Source organism: Diadema antillarum, unplaced genomic scaffold (genome assembly GCF_040938485.1).
Source record: "Diadema antillarum isolate AM-2024a unplaced genomic scaffold, OU_Dant_1.0 scf00000026, whole genome shotgun sequence".
NCBI lineage: Eukaryota > Metazoa > Echinodermata > Echinoidea > Diadematoida > Diadematidae > Diadema > Diadema antillarum.
The window spans coordinates 953509-970106 of record NW_027270915.1 but is presented as its reverse complement, the minus strand read 5'-3'; the positions used below and the strand labels follow the sequence as shown (position 1 = coordinate 970106).

The 16598-nt window shown below is 38.2% G+C and overlaps 1 protein-coding gene across 1 annotated transcript in view; it reads left to right on the top strand.

Moving 5' to 3' along the window:
- Positions 1-16598, top strand: part of LOC139734513 (uncharacterized) — a 106311-nt gene that overhangs the window by 57580 nt on the left and 32133 nt on the right. Inside the window, exons 5-7 of the mRNA XM_071645291.1 lie at positions 8882-8953; positions 11429-11518; positions 12438-12536. Of these exons, the coding sequence (XP_071501392.1) occupies positions 8882-8953; positions 11429-11518; positions 12438-12536 (261 nt within the window). The remainder of the gene's footprint in view (positions 1-8881; positions 8954-11428; positions 11519-12437; positions 12537-16598) is intronic.

Genomic DNA, 16598 nt, shown 5'->3' with positions numbered 1-16598 from the left:
TGTTCCTTGGTTCAATGCGTTTACGAAGGCAGGGAGCCTAGAGGTCTTATCCAATGTAGTGTGTTTGCCAAGGTGATTTTTGAATGAGGATTAGCCACTCCCCTTCACAAACCCTACTAAAGTGCAGTGTATGCCTTTATTTGAACATACAGTAATTCAGTTAAATGCAGTCTATTGAAGGAACTCATAGATTCAATTCTTGCCAGAGCATTTTGAATGAAAATGTATGCCAGCAATCACTAATTGAGGTACACAGGAGAATTAACACCATCAAAAAAAAGAAAAGAAAACTGATGTCTCTTTTGAAACCACAGGTATATCTAAAGGAATATAGATACATAGCTCAACTATGTTGTATATATATCTTTGTTTCCCTGTCTATCCCATTCATTCCTTAGACGTCTAAAATCATTCGTTTGTAGAGTGCCTTAAGCTTATCTGTTGCGCGGTAGGGGAAATACAGTCCCTGATGTTGTCAGGTATGTAAGAAATACTTTAAAAGTGGATACAAATCCACCGGTACTTGGTTCACTGAGTGCCTTGCTCGTGAGATTTCTCCCGCAGGTATGTTAATGTTTACAAATTGATTGATGAGTGGGCTGCGTGTAACGGTAAAATGATTCCCCCAGTGCCTGCATTTGGGGATGATTTTGAACCGGGTAATTGGGTTGGCCTACCTTGCTCCCACTCCCCCTCTCTTTCCATCCCTTCATCCATCTCCCCCTTATGTATCTCTTTCTCTCTTTCTCTCCTCTCACCTTCACTGTATAACTCTTTTATCATTCATATCTTTCTCTCTCACTTTATATATTTCTCTCTCTTCTGTTTCTCTCTTTTTCCATACCTTTATCCATCTCCCCCTTAGAAAATATATATATCTCTCTCTTTCTCCCCTTTCTCGGTAACTACTATATATTCCTCTCTTCTCTCTCCATCATTTTATAACTCGTCTATCTTTCTCTCTTTTTCGCTCTCTATGTTTCTCTCTCCTCTGTCTTTTTTTCAGTTCCTTCTCTGCCTTCCTTCAGACTTTGACTATAGTTCTTTCCTTTTCTCTTTTCTTTTTTTGCTGTATTTTTCTTTCTTTCCTATACCTTTCCAATCTCTTTCTCAGTTTATCTCTTTCTTTCTATATCACTCTCCATTTCTAGTTCCTTCTTCTCATCTTCCCTTCCTTCTTTCCTTCTCTCTTGTTCTCTTTCAATCTGTGAATATTCCTTTCTTTGCCCTTCATCTATTCTTCGTTTCCCATCTCTCTCCCATATTTCCAGAATGTTTTTGTATCTTCTTTATATACCTCTTTCTTTCTCTCTCTCTCCCTTTATCTATCTTCCTATCTTATCTCTTTCTTCCTCCTCTTCATTTTTCTCCTTGACTGCTTGGCTCATCGCCTTGGAGAGTCTACCTTGATAGATTCACCTTGCCCATCCCGGTCCTGTTTGCTCCATGTTGCCACTGCAAGGGTTCCCCAATGTTTTTGCAACTGCTCATTGGAGCCATTCCTTTTCCCCTCCCTCATCCCAACCCCCCTCCCCCCCCCCCCACCCTCCCCATCTCCTCTTCCTCCACTCACCGAAAGAAGTGTGTCAGTAGATCAGATCAAGCTGTGCCTATGTCCATCTGGATTGCTTTTAAAACATGTTCGTCCATGGCCATGTTTTCACGGATGTTAACCCCACTGATTTTTCTTTCACTGAAATCGAGATGTTACAACCCAATGAATTGCCAGCAATGTAATGAAGAGGAGTTTCCGTGACAACCCTGTGTGATCAGGTTGATTCTTTTCCTCGCCCAAACAACCATACACGGTGCATCCAAGTCTGAAATTAATTTGTGTGTGAACACTGTCACAGTATGTTTAGTACATTAATTATGTTGCCAAATTGAGTCATTATGTTGTAAAATTGCCTTATCAAAATTAGATCTCCTTCTTGTGTTCCCCAGAAAAGCTTATTATCTGGAAGCAAAAATGCATGATGAAAATAGATTGTTTTCATTTTCCTGTTAAAGTGACCCTTTGCTGAAAAAAATGACAATAATGGATCTTCTTTCCTCCCATCTTCTAACTTGTTCCTCTTCCTTCTTTCTTTTTTTTCAGTATCTTACCCCAATTCTTTTCCAACCAGCTTCATCCTTTTTAATCAAGTGTGCCTTCTATAACTGCAGAGATTCGATAAAATATTTCAAATTGTTTGAGGTGCCAAGGATAATAATCTTTGAGATGAAACAGAATGTCACTTCAAATCATTTTATTCACTTTTACTAGACAGAAATTGGTAAAGATTAAGATCATTTTCCTTTCACAAAGATAGGGCCATGTATGTTTGTCAGAGAGGTTGAAATGGTGTGAGAAGAAATGTTTTCCCAACCAGACACTGTGTGGAAGAGAGAGAGTGTGTGCTGGGGAGAGATACATGGAGTAGAAATTGGCGGTAGCTTCCAGAACAAGTCATCTCTAGTAAGAGTGGTATAGGAGAGAGAGAGCTGCCCTGGCCGCATCCCCCGTGGTATCACCAAGTAGTAGACCTGAGCTGCTTTAGTCCTTGTACGTCAAGTATGCCAGCTATGTCAGTCATTCAGTCAGGGCCACTCAGAAACAAGATTGTGTTTCTCGCTGCCGTGATGAAATATGTGCAACACTCCGGATACTGGGTGGAAGATACTGGTATATTTGTGCATTCTCGATTGTTCGCTCCCAGTCTAGCGTATGGTGATGAGTCAAGCACATGTACACAATACACAATGGTCAAGACAATGCTAGGGAAGATTTAGTGTCAGGCACAGGGATGGGGGGGGGGGGGGGTGGGGGGGGGGAGGAAGGTTCCCGACATGCATACTGAGGGATGATAAAAACTTTAAATGAATTGTCAGAAAAGAGATAAGAATAAGCAAAGAATTTCAGACAGGAAATTTCTAGGTCAATATTCAACCCATGAAAAGTTTTTCTGCAAGCACTTGTGTAAAGTATACTCAATCGCATTTGAATATTTATTGTTCACAAACTAGCATGATTATGCTTTTAATATGATGTCAATACCCAACCAAATGTAATTGATACATTTCATACATTGTGAGTGTGCTTCTCATAAGACCTCCATCATCGTGCTAAATGGCTTTTTAGTGAAAGACATAATGAAAGAGAGATCATCTTCATTAAGGAAACCGATGACGTGGTCTTAACCATCATAGTACGAGCTTGTTGGATGTGGACATCAAGACTTAGAGTGGGACATCATGTCTTCTCAATTTTCTGCATGGAAAAAAAGAAATCATCACAACTATAGCGATCTAACTTTATCAATAAATACCACCATTTAGTACCATAAGTAGCCTACCACATTTTCATCTGCACAAACTCTTCACATTTTGTGTCATGCTGAATATCTTTTACCCACTCAGAATCTGCTCTATGAGTGGCGACCGAACTATCTTTGATTGTATTATTATGTGTGTATATATGAAGCCACTGGCCGCGTCAAGCATGTGCTTACAGTAATGGTCTCCTGCATTCCTATTACTCCTAGATTTGTTTAATTTGTCTTTTGAACAGATTGTCCGTAAAATTTTATTTTCATTTAATGCGTAAAGACATTTGCTCGAAATTTGCTCGAAATCATTTTGTACTATTAAGAAAAACAGTTTTATCTATTAAATGTTAACCATCAGCCGATGTCCATTTAATTCGCTGCTCAAATATTACTCAGGAACTTTGTTCAATTGGCTCTTTGTTATATTCTTGTCCAAAAAAGGGAATGCAGAAATCAAATCAAATCAAATCAAATCAAATCATGTCATGTAGGGAGGTCCTCCTCATATAGGATTGGTGATGCTTTCATATCTACCAAAGCAAGGGCAGAACCAGGCATTGGGCATTGCAAACTAAACACTCTATGCACTTGGCTTCGGTAGCTGGTTTTAACACGCAGTGACAGAAACATATGGCAAAGGCATGGGAGTGGGGCACAAGCTCACCTAATATACCTAACCAATGACCGGTAAAACATCACCTAGATGAAAGGACTTGACTTAAAGGAAGAGATTAGCAGAGACCTCGGGGGGGGTTGACATTGATTGATGATTGATTTGCTTTAGTCCTTAAAGGAAAGTAATACTTTATTATTAATGCATTGAAAGTGTGTATCATATTACATGTATGTATGATACACACTTTCATGCATTAATTAAGAAAAATTATATGTATTTGCAGTCGCTGGCAATGTTTTCTATACCCTGCAAATGGCATAAAGTAATCTACAATCATGAACAAATGTTTCAGGATACATCAAAGCAGGTTTCATGTGTAAATAGAGGGTGTCTTGAATTCCTGAGGGCAATTCAGAAAACATGCTCCACATTTCATAACCCAAGAAGGAATTGGCCATTGAGATATTTGTGTAGAAACACACATTTTGTATCACATGCTTGGTTGTATTATGAGATACAGTTGAACCTCTCTTATCCGGCCTCCCTTTATCCGGATCTCTCTATTATTTATACGGACGCAATTTTGCCGTGATTTTTTTTTTTTTTTTTTTAATAATTACGGAAGGAAAGGGGGATTCCCAACTCAATCTAACAATGGCGACCTACAGTCGACTTTGCCGAGCCGTGATGACCGAATTTTGAAGCGTCGTTTCATCGACTCGTACTGTTTATTTTCAAGATCTACTTGATACATTTCTTAATGATTATAAATCTAGATAAATCATCCCAAGAATTTATAAAAGAAAATGATTTCATTCTTGCAAACACGAGCCTCTATTTTGGGGTCTGTTACTGAGTGTAACAATGAAAAGGTTGCAGTATACACATTACTACATGTGGTACTACAATGGGCTACATCAGTACATGTGTATGTATATATATACATGTATAAAGCATTGAGTCTCCCGTATCCGGCCAAATCCCTTATCCGGATGAGCCGCAGTCCCGACTTGTCCGGATACGAGAGGTTCAACTGTACTTAATACTGAGGTAGCCTTCCATAAAGGTAAACTGATGTAAACATTCCTTCACAAGTCTCTTTCAGTTTTCACCCAAAAGTGTGAGCTGAAATTGTATAGGGTTGATGGTGTCTTCACATCAAGACATTTAAAACAAAATTTGCAGCCAAAAAGCAAGCAAACAAGCAACTCTCTACCAGAGGCTCTGTTCAAAAGTCACATGATAAAAAAAAACACACAAAAATACTCAACTACTCAATGCATATGCCAAGTCTCTTTAATACGTAATTCTTTCTTGTACTTCTTTCCATGTTCTTATTCTGTAATGTTCTATTTCACAATGAAGTCAGTAATAACATATTTAGGGTAGTTCTAGTTGGAGCTGTTACAACAAGTGGATAGAAGAAAATATCTATCCTTAAATGTCAGTGCTGTATGTTTTTCTTGCCAGTGTACATAGTTCTTACACAGAAATAATCTTCTTCTTGGCCAAATTCGTCAATAACGCAGCACTTTGTTTCTGAGGGTCAGATGACATCAAAATCATCTTCATTAGTACTACGTCATAATCTATAATGCAACTGTTGTAGTTAAAGCTGAGGAATGTTTCAGTACAGGCCATAAAAATTTGCATGATTGCTGTTCACTATCACAGTGTTTGAGGAATGCCGAGGTGAAAAAAAATGATTTTGGCGAGCCATTGCAAATAGGTGAAATTTTTTTCATCTCTATTTCATTATTGCTGTTGAAATTCCCAGCCAAGAATTGCTTGAAGGGGGGGGGGGGGGGGGGGGGGGGGGCATGCAATTAGCTATAAAGTGGAATTTTTTTGTGGATATTAAGAAATGATGAATCATATAAAAATCACCTCATGTACCAGTATTCCTTAAATCTCTGTTGGAATGAATTGCTTTTACAAAGTTCGTGTGTATTTTTTGCTTTATTACAGCACCTCCACAGAATCTATTGCTGTTTGAGGGCTTCTTATAACCTTGCAAGCAATTCATGCACTATTGATTGAAGACCATTTTTCATGACCATCACCATAGCAATATTATGTCTTAAGGCTTTAAATGATTAACCCAAATGATGACAGAGAAAAGTATATGACGGAGAAAAGCCAGTAAATGGGCAAGAAAGAATTCCTGATCGATGTAAAAGAGATGCAGAATGAAGAAGTGAGAGGGTCACAGAAAGATAATGATGATGATGAAACAGCATTTGTATAGCGCCATTTATCTGTAGAAACATTCAAAGGTGCCCAGCTTCCACAATGTGTCACACATCATTCACAAAGTTGCTGGAAAAGATAAGTCTTCAGAAATATAAAGTATATGGCTAGAATATAGAAGAAAGATCTTTCAGAAGGAGTAGGAACAAATGTCTACCACTGGAAAACAAAAGAGAAGAGATGAGTAAAAGAGATATATATACAGAGAAAGATAGAGATAGACAGACATTAGTAAAAGAGATATATATACAGAGAAAGATAGAGATAGACAGACATTAGTAAAAGAGATATATACAGAGAAAGATAGAGATAGACAGAGATGAGTAAAAGAGATATATACAGAGAAAGACAGAGATGAGTAAAAGAGATATATGCAGAGAAAGATAGAAATAGACAGAGATGAGTAAAAGAGATATATACAGAGAAAGATAAGAGATAGCCAGAGAAAGGGAGAGGAACTGTTCAGAGAAGATTGGGTGTGAGAAATGGTTTGAAAAGTAGCCTATAACATAGACGTAAAGAACCACTGTACAAAAGCATTTGTAGAGCAAAGACCTCCACCAGGCAGTTTATTGCCACCCATATCATGCATGCTGAAAATCACTCAATTTTCCAATGATAGCCAAAAAAAGAAGAAAAAAAAAAATATTAAGTATCTAAGAAGTGTTTACCTCATCAGCTTCCTGCTGTGCGGCGCTTCAAACAGCAGAGTACACATTTTCATTAGTGCACGTGTGCAAAACCTCACATGCAAGTTCATTGACCTTGTTTGCCAAAAGATAAAAAAATCTTTCGAAAATACATAAAATCGCTCGGATCACTCCCAAATTAATCATCTGTTCCTTATGTCATTCTCAACTTTTCCTGTGAGTTTAATATTCACTTTTACAGAAGGAAGAAATTTGTGTGAAGGGGAAGGAGCAGACTGATGGGGGAAGGAGGGGGAGTGATGGAGATGGGATGATAGACTGAAAAAAAAGAGAGAGGGATAGAACAAGAAAAGACAGAAAGAAGTAGGAGAGAGAGAGACAAATGACAGGGTGAGGTCAAAGTAGGTACCTCTGCACTAATCTCTGAAAGGTTACCGTGAAGTGTCAAAGCCTAGGACGTCTTCCTCCGTCCCCCGACCCGGCCCGTCACTCCCTCAGAAAGATGAGGAGGATGCAGTGTTTGTGTAAGAAATGCCATGCATTCTTGACACCCGCTTCCGAGAAAACAAATAGGAAAAAGGAAAGAAAAATTACTCTTCCGTCTCCAGAGAATGTGAAAGTTAAGCCATGCCATGCAGACAAGGCCACTTAACTATCAAGTCGCTATGGTCTCTTCAGGCTAATTCAGCCTTGCCAATCATAATCTCATTTTGATTTTTTTGCTGTATGTTTTCTTCAACTTGATGAGGGCCAGTAAAGCGAATGTTCAGTGACATATTTTTGGACCACTAGTCAAAATCTGGTACATTAGATAGAAAGCTCACATAAGCAAGAGAAGTGTGGTTATTAATAGCCATGGCCTGTTTAGGTGACTTTCAGGCCATTCCTAACCATTTGAAATCACAATGGCCTTATTAAAGAAATTAGCTCTAAGTGTCCTTGTTCTTCTTCCATTTGTACTGTACTGTGAAGTGCAATCATTGGAATTAACTTCAAATGTACATAAACATTTTCTTTGATTATCTGTTAACCCGTTGAGGACGGACTGATTTTGCTACAACACGCATTTCCCATAGACACCTGCCCGAGTATACTCGGGACTCGTCCTCAACGGGTTAACATGTGATATTAACACAGCCCCCTTCATTGTACTTACAGTAATGAAATAAGTCAGTATGAACATTCATTTATCTAACATTTGAGACACATCTTACATGTTGCCCATGATTATACCATATTTCCTTGTTTAGAACTTCATTAATTTGGGATATGGTGAGAGAGTTCCTGTAAGTTGTGTAATACTTTGAGGACATTTGAAAAATCTCATGTTGAAGCATCTCATGATGCTAGAGAAATGTAAATGTACCCTTATACCATTTCTTAGACAAGTGATGTCTGTTTGTTTGAAACAAATTTGATACAGACGTGTTCTAGCTGGCAAAGTTCTGTGATCATCCATGTAGAAGAATTTAACCCATTGAGGACGAGTCCCAAGTATACTCGGGCAGGTGTCTATGGGAAATGCGTGTTGTAGCAAAAGCAGTCCATCTCTAACCCGTTGAGGACGGTTTGATTTTGCTTGAACACACATTTCCCATAGACGCCTGCTCGAGTATACTCCAGACTCGTCCTCAATGGGTTAATGGGTTAATTGAGAAGATCAGAAGATTCTCTTCACAAAGGGGCATCTTTCCATTTCTACTGATGTTACATGTGTGAAGACTCCGTTGTCATCAATGTTGACATTTTGTATTACATCTTGTTCTTCCTCTAATGTGTTGACTGTTCTGTTGCCAGCAGAGTGTCTCTTCATAGACCTATTTCATTATCTTCACATTTTTGTTCACAAGTGTACATCAGATGTTCTCACATCTGTATTACTTTGTTTTACCAAACCATGCAACTTTATTTCAAAGCATGCTTGCTCATTCATCTCTACTCTCTCATTTCTCTCATGATGCACATTTTTCCATCTCGTTGTTTTGAAGTGGTCTTTTATTTTTCTGTCTTAAACCTCTCCATTCCTTGCATGACTGCATCTTGATTCCTGTGTCTAGTCAACGTATGTTCCTCGTCGCCGTCGGCAACGGGAGGAGAACAACAATGACTCAGCCACAACAAAGATTGAGGTATTTTGTTACCAGGGAGAAGTGGTTCTTCTGTTGTTTAGTACAGTTGGCATATATTTCAGAGGAAGATTTCAGTTCTTACAGGGTCTTCCTCTTTATATCTTTTTGTGAGATAATGAAAAACTTCTTAAGAAATATGGAAGGGCATGCAATTCTAAGAGGAATTCAAGGTCTGTTTGAGGAAAATTGGATTAAATGGCCAAGATATTCAAAAACAAAGAAGTCTTAATAAAAGGTGGGACCAACCTTTTATTAGAACACCTTTTTTTTTCAACTTTGTCATTTGATTTCGCAGCCATTTCACACAAATTTTTATCACATTAACTTTGAATTCCCCATAAAATTGTATGGTCTTTGATATTTCATAGGAATTGTTTTAGTTCACTCACAAATAGTTGAAATATGAATCCCCATCTCACCAAAACTATACCCATCCCTTTAAGCAGTACCAAAGATATGTTTCTTCATTGACTTGCTGGATTATGTTTTACTTCCCGTGTTGATATCTGAAGGTCCTGTTTACCTTTGGGAGCAGTGATTTACAAAATGTTCCAAGATATCACTGTTGATGCATAAGTGTAGGTCAGTTGTATCACAAAACACCCTACCATATAAAGTTTATGCAATAAAGCTTGAAATATAAGGAGATATCACTATTTTTCTCATTAAACCATAACTGGACGGTTTAGTCTGGAAACATTTCTATTATAACTATTGTTCACATTTTGTATATTTAACAATACTTAACATTGATTATACCAGTTCAAATTTTCATGTTGGTTGTTTCTATTCCTAACTCACATTTTAGAACTGTTTTGAAGCACTAAAGCTGGGTTTTTGTTTCATCTGCAAACGGTGAATTATTCCTTTGATATACCTTATCACATATTCAGTTAGATGTTCTTAAAGAGCAATAAGAATAGTATTAGTTTGTCATCTCATCTTATCTAAAAGCACTCTCCATGTGCAATTATGCATAAGCTGCAGGAATTTGATGAACCATATTTTTTTTGCAATTAATGTCATTTTATTAATCTGTATAATTATTCATTATCTGTCTCTCTTTCTATCTATCGTCTTTTGTGACCATAGATGAGAAGAGTCAAAGAAACAAAGTTCAAAATCTGATATAAGAGTATGGTCTAGTATTTAGATGTCCTGTCGGGGTCATAGTGGATAACATTTTGTTTTTCTATTACTCTCTCTTTCTATCTGTCTGTCTGCCTCCCAATATCTATCTTTCTATCACTATATTTCTATATCTATCTATCTTTTTTGTCTCTCTATCATTAGGTCTCCATTTCTTTCTTTCCATCCTTCTATTATATTTCTATATCTATCTATCTATCTTTCTGTCTTCTATCATTATATCTCTATGTCTCTTTTTGTCTTTCTAGCATTATATTTCTTTATCTATCTGTCTATCTTTCCATCGTTAGATTTCTATGTCTATCTTTCTGTCTTCTGTCATTATATCTCTATATCTATCAATCTGTCTTTCTAGCATTATATTTCTATATCTCTATATCTTTCTATCATACCTCTATATCTCTATATCTATTAATCTGTCTTTCTAGCATTATATTTCTATATCTATCTATCTCTCTGTCTTTCTATCATTATATCTCAATATCTCTATATCTTTCTATCATACCTCTATATCTCTATATCTCTATATCTATCTATCTCTCTATCTTTCTATCATTATATCTCTATATCTCTCTATCTCTCTATCTTTCTATCATATCTCTATTCTCTATATCTTTCTATCATATCTCTATATCTCTATATCTCTCCATCTCTCTATCTTTCTATCATTATATCTCTTTATCTCTATCTATCTCTCTATCTTTCTATCATTATATCTATATCTATCTATCTCTCTATCTTTCTATCATTATATCTCTTTTCTCTATATTTCTCCATCTCTCTATCTTTTTATCATATCTCTATATCTCTCCATCTCTCTATCTTTCTATCATTATATCTCTATATCTCTCCATCTCTCTGTCTCTTTCAGTCTGATGGCCAGCAGTGAATAGCATATCCCTGTCCTATTTTATGTCATATCCTTTGTCCCTGGGATAGGACGTAAAACGGGAGGTCCAGTGTGTGAGAGGGTCACAACCCACGCTTGTAAAAGATCCCGCTTCATTCATTCATCGATCGCAAAGAGCAGGGTGCATAACCCCGATGAAATGTCCCCCCCCCCCCCCCCCCCCCAAGTAGGCCTACATACACTGGACCCCATAGAAGACCAGCTGCTGCAGCTGAATGTGGGCTATCCAGCCATCTTGTTAGATGGAAAATGTAAAAAAAAATAAAAATAAATAAAAATGATGATCACCCTCTGTGTCTTCTTAGCATCATAGTCTCCTAATTCTGGTATGTGACATGGATGCAGACAGTTGCCATGGTAGTGAGGTGATGGTTGACACGCCCATTTTCTTGTTGTCTCTCTGATACCGTTTCCAGTCTGCCCCAGCGGAGGAGCCTCAAGAAGACACATCCCAGCAGGAGGAGGAACAGAGGCGGAGGGAGGAGGAGGAAAGGCAGCGACAAAAGGTCAGTCACTTTCACAGACAGACTAAAAGACAGACAAGGCCTACAGACAGTCATACAGCCTAAACATATACAGGCAGACATACATACAGACAGTTGAAAGATGGGCAGACAAGCAGACATAGGGCCTACAGACAGATATACAGGCAGATGGACAGACACTTGAGACATACAGATCGAGACAAGGGCAGCCCGGCAGATAGACAAACAGAGTTAGACAGACTGATAGACAGATAGACAAACAGGAAAACAAACATATTACCATTTCAAATGTTTAATATGAGCATAAAGAATAAAAAACTTAAGAACCTACTTGTTCTCTATTCTCAAATTTCATTTTGGCATTACACTATCCAAATAGAATTCATTATAAGGGCTTCAGTTGCCATCATATTTACAGATAGAATGCCACTCATTTTCTCAAGGGTTTCATGATATTTTTCAGGGGAATGTAGACTGGAAAGGATTTTATTTGAGCAAGTAAATTTTGTTTGTAAAATTGGTAAAGTTCGTAAATATCTTGGATTTGGGGTCATCCTACAAAACTGACACCCATGAGTCACACAGCCCATGAGTTCTACATTTAAAAAAGTTCAAAGAATCATACAGCTCACGAGTCATACAGCACATGAGTTCGACAGGAGGTAAAAACAGGCCACGAGTTTGGCAGTACAACACAGGGATTAATGCGTTGGTCTTTTGGGCCTTGTTTGCTTGGTGTCAAACTCATGGGCTGTATGACTCATGGGCTGTAAGACTCGCGGGTTGTATGACTCATGGGTGTCGGTCTCGTGACATGCATGCTTGGAATCACACGCTTGTCCTAGGATAGACTGTAAAAGAAGATGCAAAGAGCCCAAATTTCAGGAGGTAGATACTAGCGGCAGTTTTCAGATCTCTCGAAATTTTCACATCTCCACAGGAGGAAGAACAAAGGAGGCAGCAAGAGGCAGAGGAGCAACGACGTCGTGAGGAGGAGGAGGCTGCAGCGAGGGCAGAGGAAGAGAGGAGAGAGGAAGAGGTAATAAAAGATGCAAAGATGGAGATAGATACCGGAGGATATCCTCACAATGTTCAGATGGCATCCCATGCATTGCATTAACAAAGACAAGTATTGTTAATGACACAAAGCTTGTTATTACTCCAGTGTTAATACTTAGATGCGGATAGATACTAGAGGATATCCTCAGAATTTTCAGGTGGCATTCCATGCATTGCATTAACAAACACAAGTGTTGTTAATCACACAAAGCTTGTTATTACTCCAATGTAAATACACAGATGCGGATAGATACCGGAGGATATCCTCACAATGTTCATGTGGCATTCCATACCGAGCATTCTTAACAGAACATTTGACTTGGGGACAGAGACAGTATTGTTCATCACACAAAATTGTGTATTACTTTGTATTACTCCACAAATAAATAGACAGATGCAGATAATGATACTGATAATAGTAATAGTGTACACTTCTACTGTGCAACACAGTCCATCAAAGAGATGCTCATGGCACTTTTATGCTTGAAGGTCAAGAAAAGAAAGGAAAAAAAAATACTGGAGCATATCTCAATGTTCAGGGGGCATTCCATACATAGTATTTTTTGACAAAGCATTTGACAAGGAGACAAAAAGAACTGCGTATTAATCGAAACTTTGTATTACTTTAAATGTGTCTCCATCATCTTGCACTGACTGAGTTAAACAAAGATTCAGGTTCAAAGGTTACAACTGACACATGGTCTCTTCATATCTGTGACGCTATTGATTTGTTTTTTGGGGGGTTTTTTTGTGGAGAGATAAACTGCATCAAACAGTTTTTATGCTAAACTGTAGTTTGAGTCGAACTTGCAGCCTTTAATGCAAGACAACAAAGGATGGAGCTGTGTTCTTCTTTCCTTAACATCCTGCAGCCTATTCTCAAAACGGGTTTGGTATGAAATGCATCAATTCAGATTGGCATGAGTCATGCTCAATGTCATTAGTCATGAAGCGTCCAAACTTTGATACAACGGAAATGAGATAGAAAAACTGCAGGGGGCTTGATAACTCACATGTATTGACCCAGCCTCTTTCTGCTGAACCAAAATGTTTCTCTAGGAAAATCATGTAGTTTATATTTAAAAGAGATATTTTGTTATTAGATACTAATAGCAGGAGTTATGATTGAAAAGGTTGAAGTGTTTGAAGTTGTAGGATTTGAGAAGTTTTCCAGATGTGCACAAGGTTCAAACATCTGGATCTTCACCCACTGAAGACTAGTGCCGAGCATAGTCAGACAGGTGTCTGTACAAAATATGTGTTATAGCAAAATAAGCTTGTCATCACTGGTTTAAAACCACGAATACCATCTTTCTTTTTTAAGCAGTCCTTTTTCAATGTGGCTTACTCACCCATTTGTGATTTTCTCTCATATTAACTGATTGTAATAGCTTCTGACTGAGAAAAAACAAATGTTTGATGGATCACTGGTAATGACTAAGTGTGACCTTAATCATGTGACTTATTGCTGTTATGTTTATCCAAGAAACTCTTTGCTATCTGTGTGGTACTAATACAAACAGGCCCATTTTTTGCTCAGTAATATAGAATTATTCTGTGTTTTTTCACATTCTCTTGTATAAGCGCACTTTGATCACTCTCAGCCACTGATCAAAAACTTGACCAATGTTTTCATTTTATTATCTCAAGCAATTAATTTCCATGTGTGGTGACAAAAATCCAGGAAACAGACAGGAATTGCTTATATTTCATCTTATGCAAGATGACTGAAATTACCTCAACTCAAGTTTACCACAAAAAAAAAAGTGTGGGATTAAAGTTCTTTCACCCATGAAAGAACTGTAAGATGATATTCATTTCATTTTCTGGTTATGGAAGGATTGCATTCAATTACGGTAACACTTCTAAGCAGTGAAATGGTTTAAATAGGAGGCACCTCAGGATGAGGCAGATTCTGTGGGTGATGGAGAAGAAGAACGAAGGAAGAAGGAAGAAGAAGCTGAAGAAGAGAGGAGAAGGATAGAAGAGGAGGAAGAACGTAGGCGGCAAGAAGAGGAGGAGGAAGAGGAACGCAGGCGAAGGGAAGAGGAGCGTGAAGCACGAAGAAGAGCTCGAGAGGAAGAAGAGGAGGTAAACTAAGTGGACATTGATCACCATCCCCCACCACTTCAGCCCCCGTTTGAAGGTCACATCAGGTCCAGTTTTGGGGACCATCCCATAACATCAAACTTTGGATGAGGACCAGTACATCTCACCTTTGCCTGCTTTTCAAGACTATCATCCATGACACTCAACCTGGCTTGAGGACCATCCCATAGACATCCAAAGTGGAGTCAGGATCATCCCATAAATACATCAAACCCATTTTAAATACCTTCCCATGACATGCATTCTGACTGGTTTTTGAAATCTTCCCACGATACCCGACCAGGTTTTTGCATCATTCCATGAAAGTCATCTTAAATCAAGGCCAGTATGTGACAGCTATCCTCATTTAGGGACATTTCTTCCCATAATACCTACCCCATTATTAGGACCTACCCATGACAACCAGTCAGGTTTTGAACCATCATATTAGCTTCCAACTGAGTTTGGAAACAACTTCATCACATGCAGCTTGTTTTTGGGAACAGGACTTTTCCTTGACAATTAAGCCTGATTTGTAGAACCATCTTGTGTAAGTCAACCATGTTTAAGCTCTATCCCATGACATCCATTTCACTGTTTGGACAGTACGTTATAAGACATTCATCTCAGTTTGAAGCCCATCCCATGACAAGCCGTTTCAGTCTGATGTGACAATCATCTTATGGCCCACTGTCTGAATACGAGGATATCTTTCAGACATCCAAACTGCCTTCAGGATCATTCTGTGACATTAAACCTGGTTCAAGGACAGTCCATGACCTTTGACCAGGTATGAGGATCACTCCGATGAAATCGAGCTTGGTTCGATTACCACCATCCCATGACATCCAATCTAGTGTGAGGATCACATCATGACATGAAGCTTGATTTGAGGACCAGTCAATTGCATCTTACCTGGTTTAAGAACCATCGATACACATACTGTTTGAGAATCATCCAATGAAATACAAGCCTATTTGAGGATCATGTCAGAAGATGCCTGCCTCCTTCATCATTACACTTCCAGGTTGCTATAGCAACATGTTTCTGTCTATTGCACCCTGTAATCAGTTATTGATGTCTTTGTAAGCATGTCTTCCAGGTTTGCAGTTTCTTCTCTCATTCATTATGGTATTCATTTCATACAGATTGCAGTTTGATGTATATACACGGATCAAAAGCCTACCAACCTATTTTCCTTCCAGATTGATGGATTTATCACATTTGATTTGCTGTAAGCTAGAGAAGATACAGTACTTCTTCTAAGCCCCTGTAACCTTCTTCCATATTCTTCTCCTCATAGCCTACCAGTTATAAGAATATTTTGAGAAAGAGAGAAAATGAGACACAACAATTCAATAATGTCCGTCCATCAGAGTGACCTTTGAGGATTAGCCAAATGACTGCTGGGTTGCTTGTTTTCCGTGTGATTTATGCTTGCCGTAGTTCCGGCAACAAGCCAAAGTCTGGAGGAAGCAACTGGAGGGGCCTTCTGTGCCCGTCTTGTCTGCCATCATCTTTTATTGCCATAGCGACGTGCTCTTCTCACTTGCCCATCATCCTCTCTTGAAGCAAAGTGAGGAAAATGGAATGAAGGAGATAAACTCTTAGTGAATGTGATCGTCTTTAAAGGGGAAATCAACCGTGAGAATTTGTTTGCTTGAATAGAGGCAGAAAAGTTATATGAGCAGGACTGTGAAAGTTTGATCAATGTCAGATGGAAATTAAGAAAGTTATGATTTTAGAAGTTGTGATTAATCAAACACAATTGGCAACTCTGTGATATCACATACAACTTTACTTCTTTCCATTTGCTCTAATATTTCATCTAATCAAATTTTCAGTCCTACATGCCCCTTTTGTACAATCATCTTACATATTTATTTTTCCTATACGAGCCCTACTTGCAAAATATGTATTCTGTCATCAGTAATGAAAGGAAAATGTGATTTTA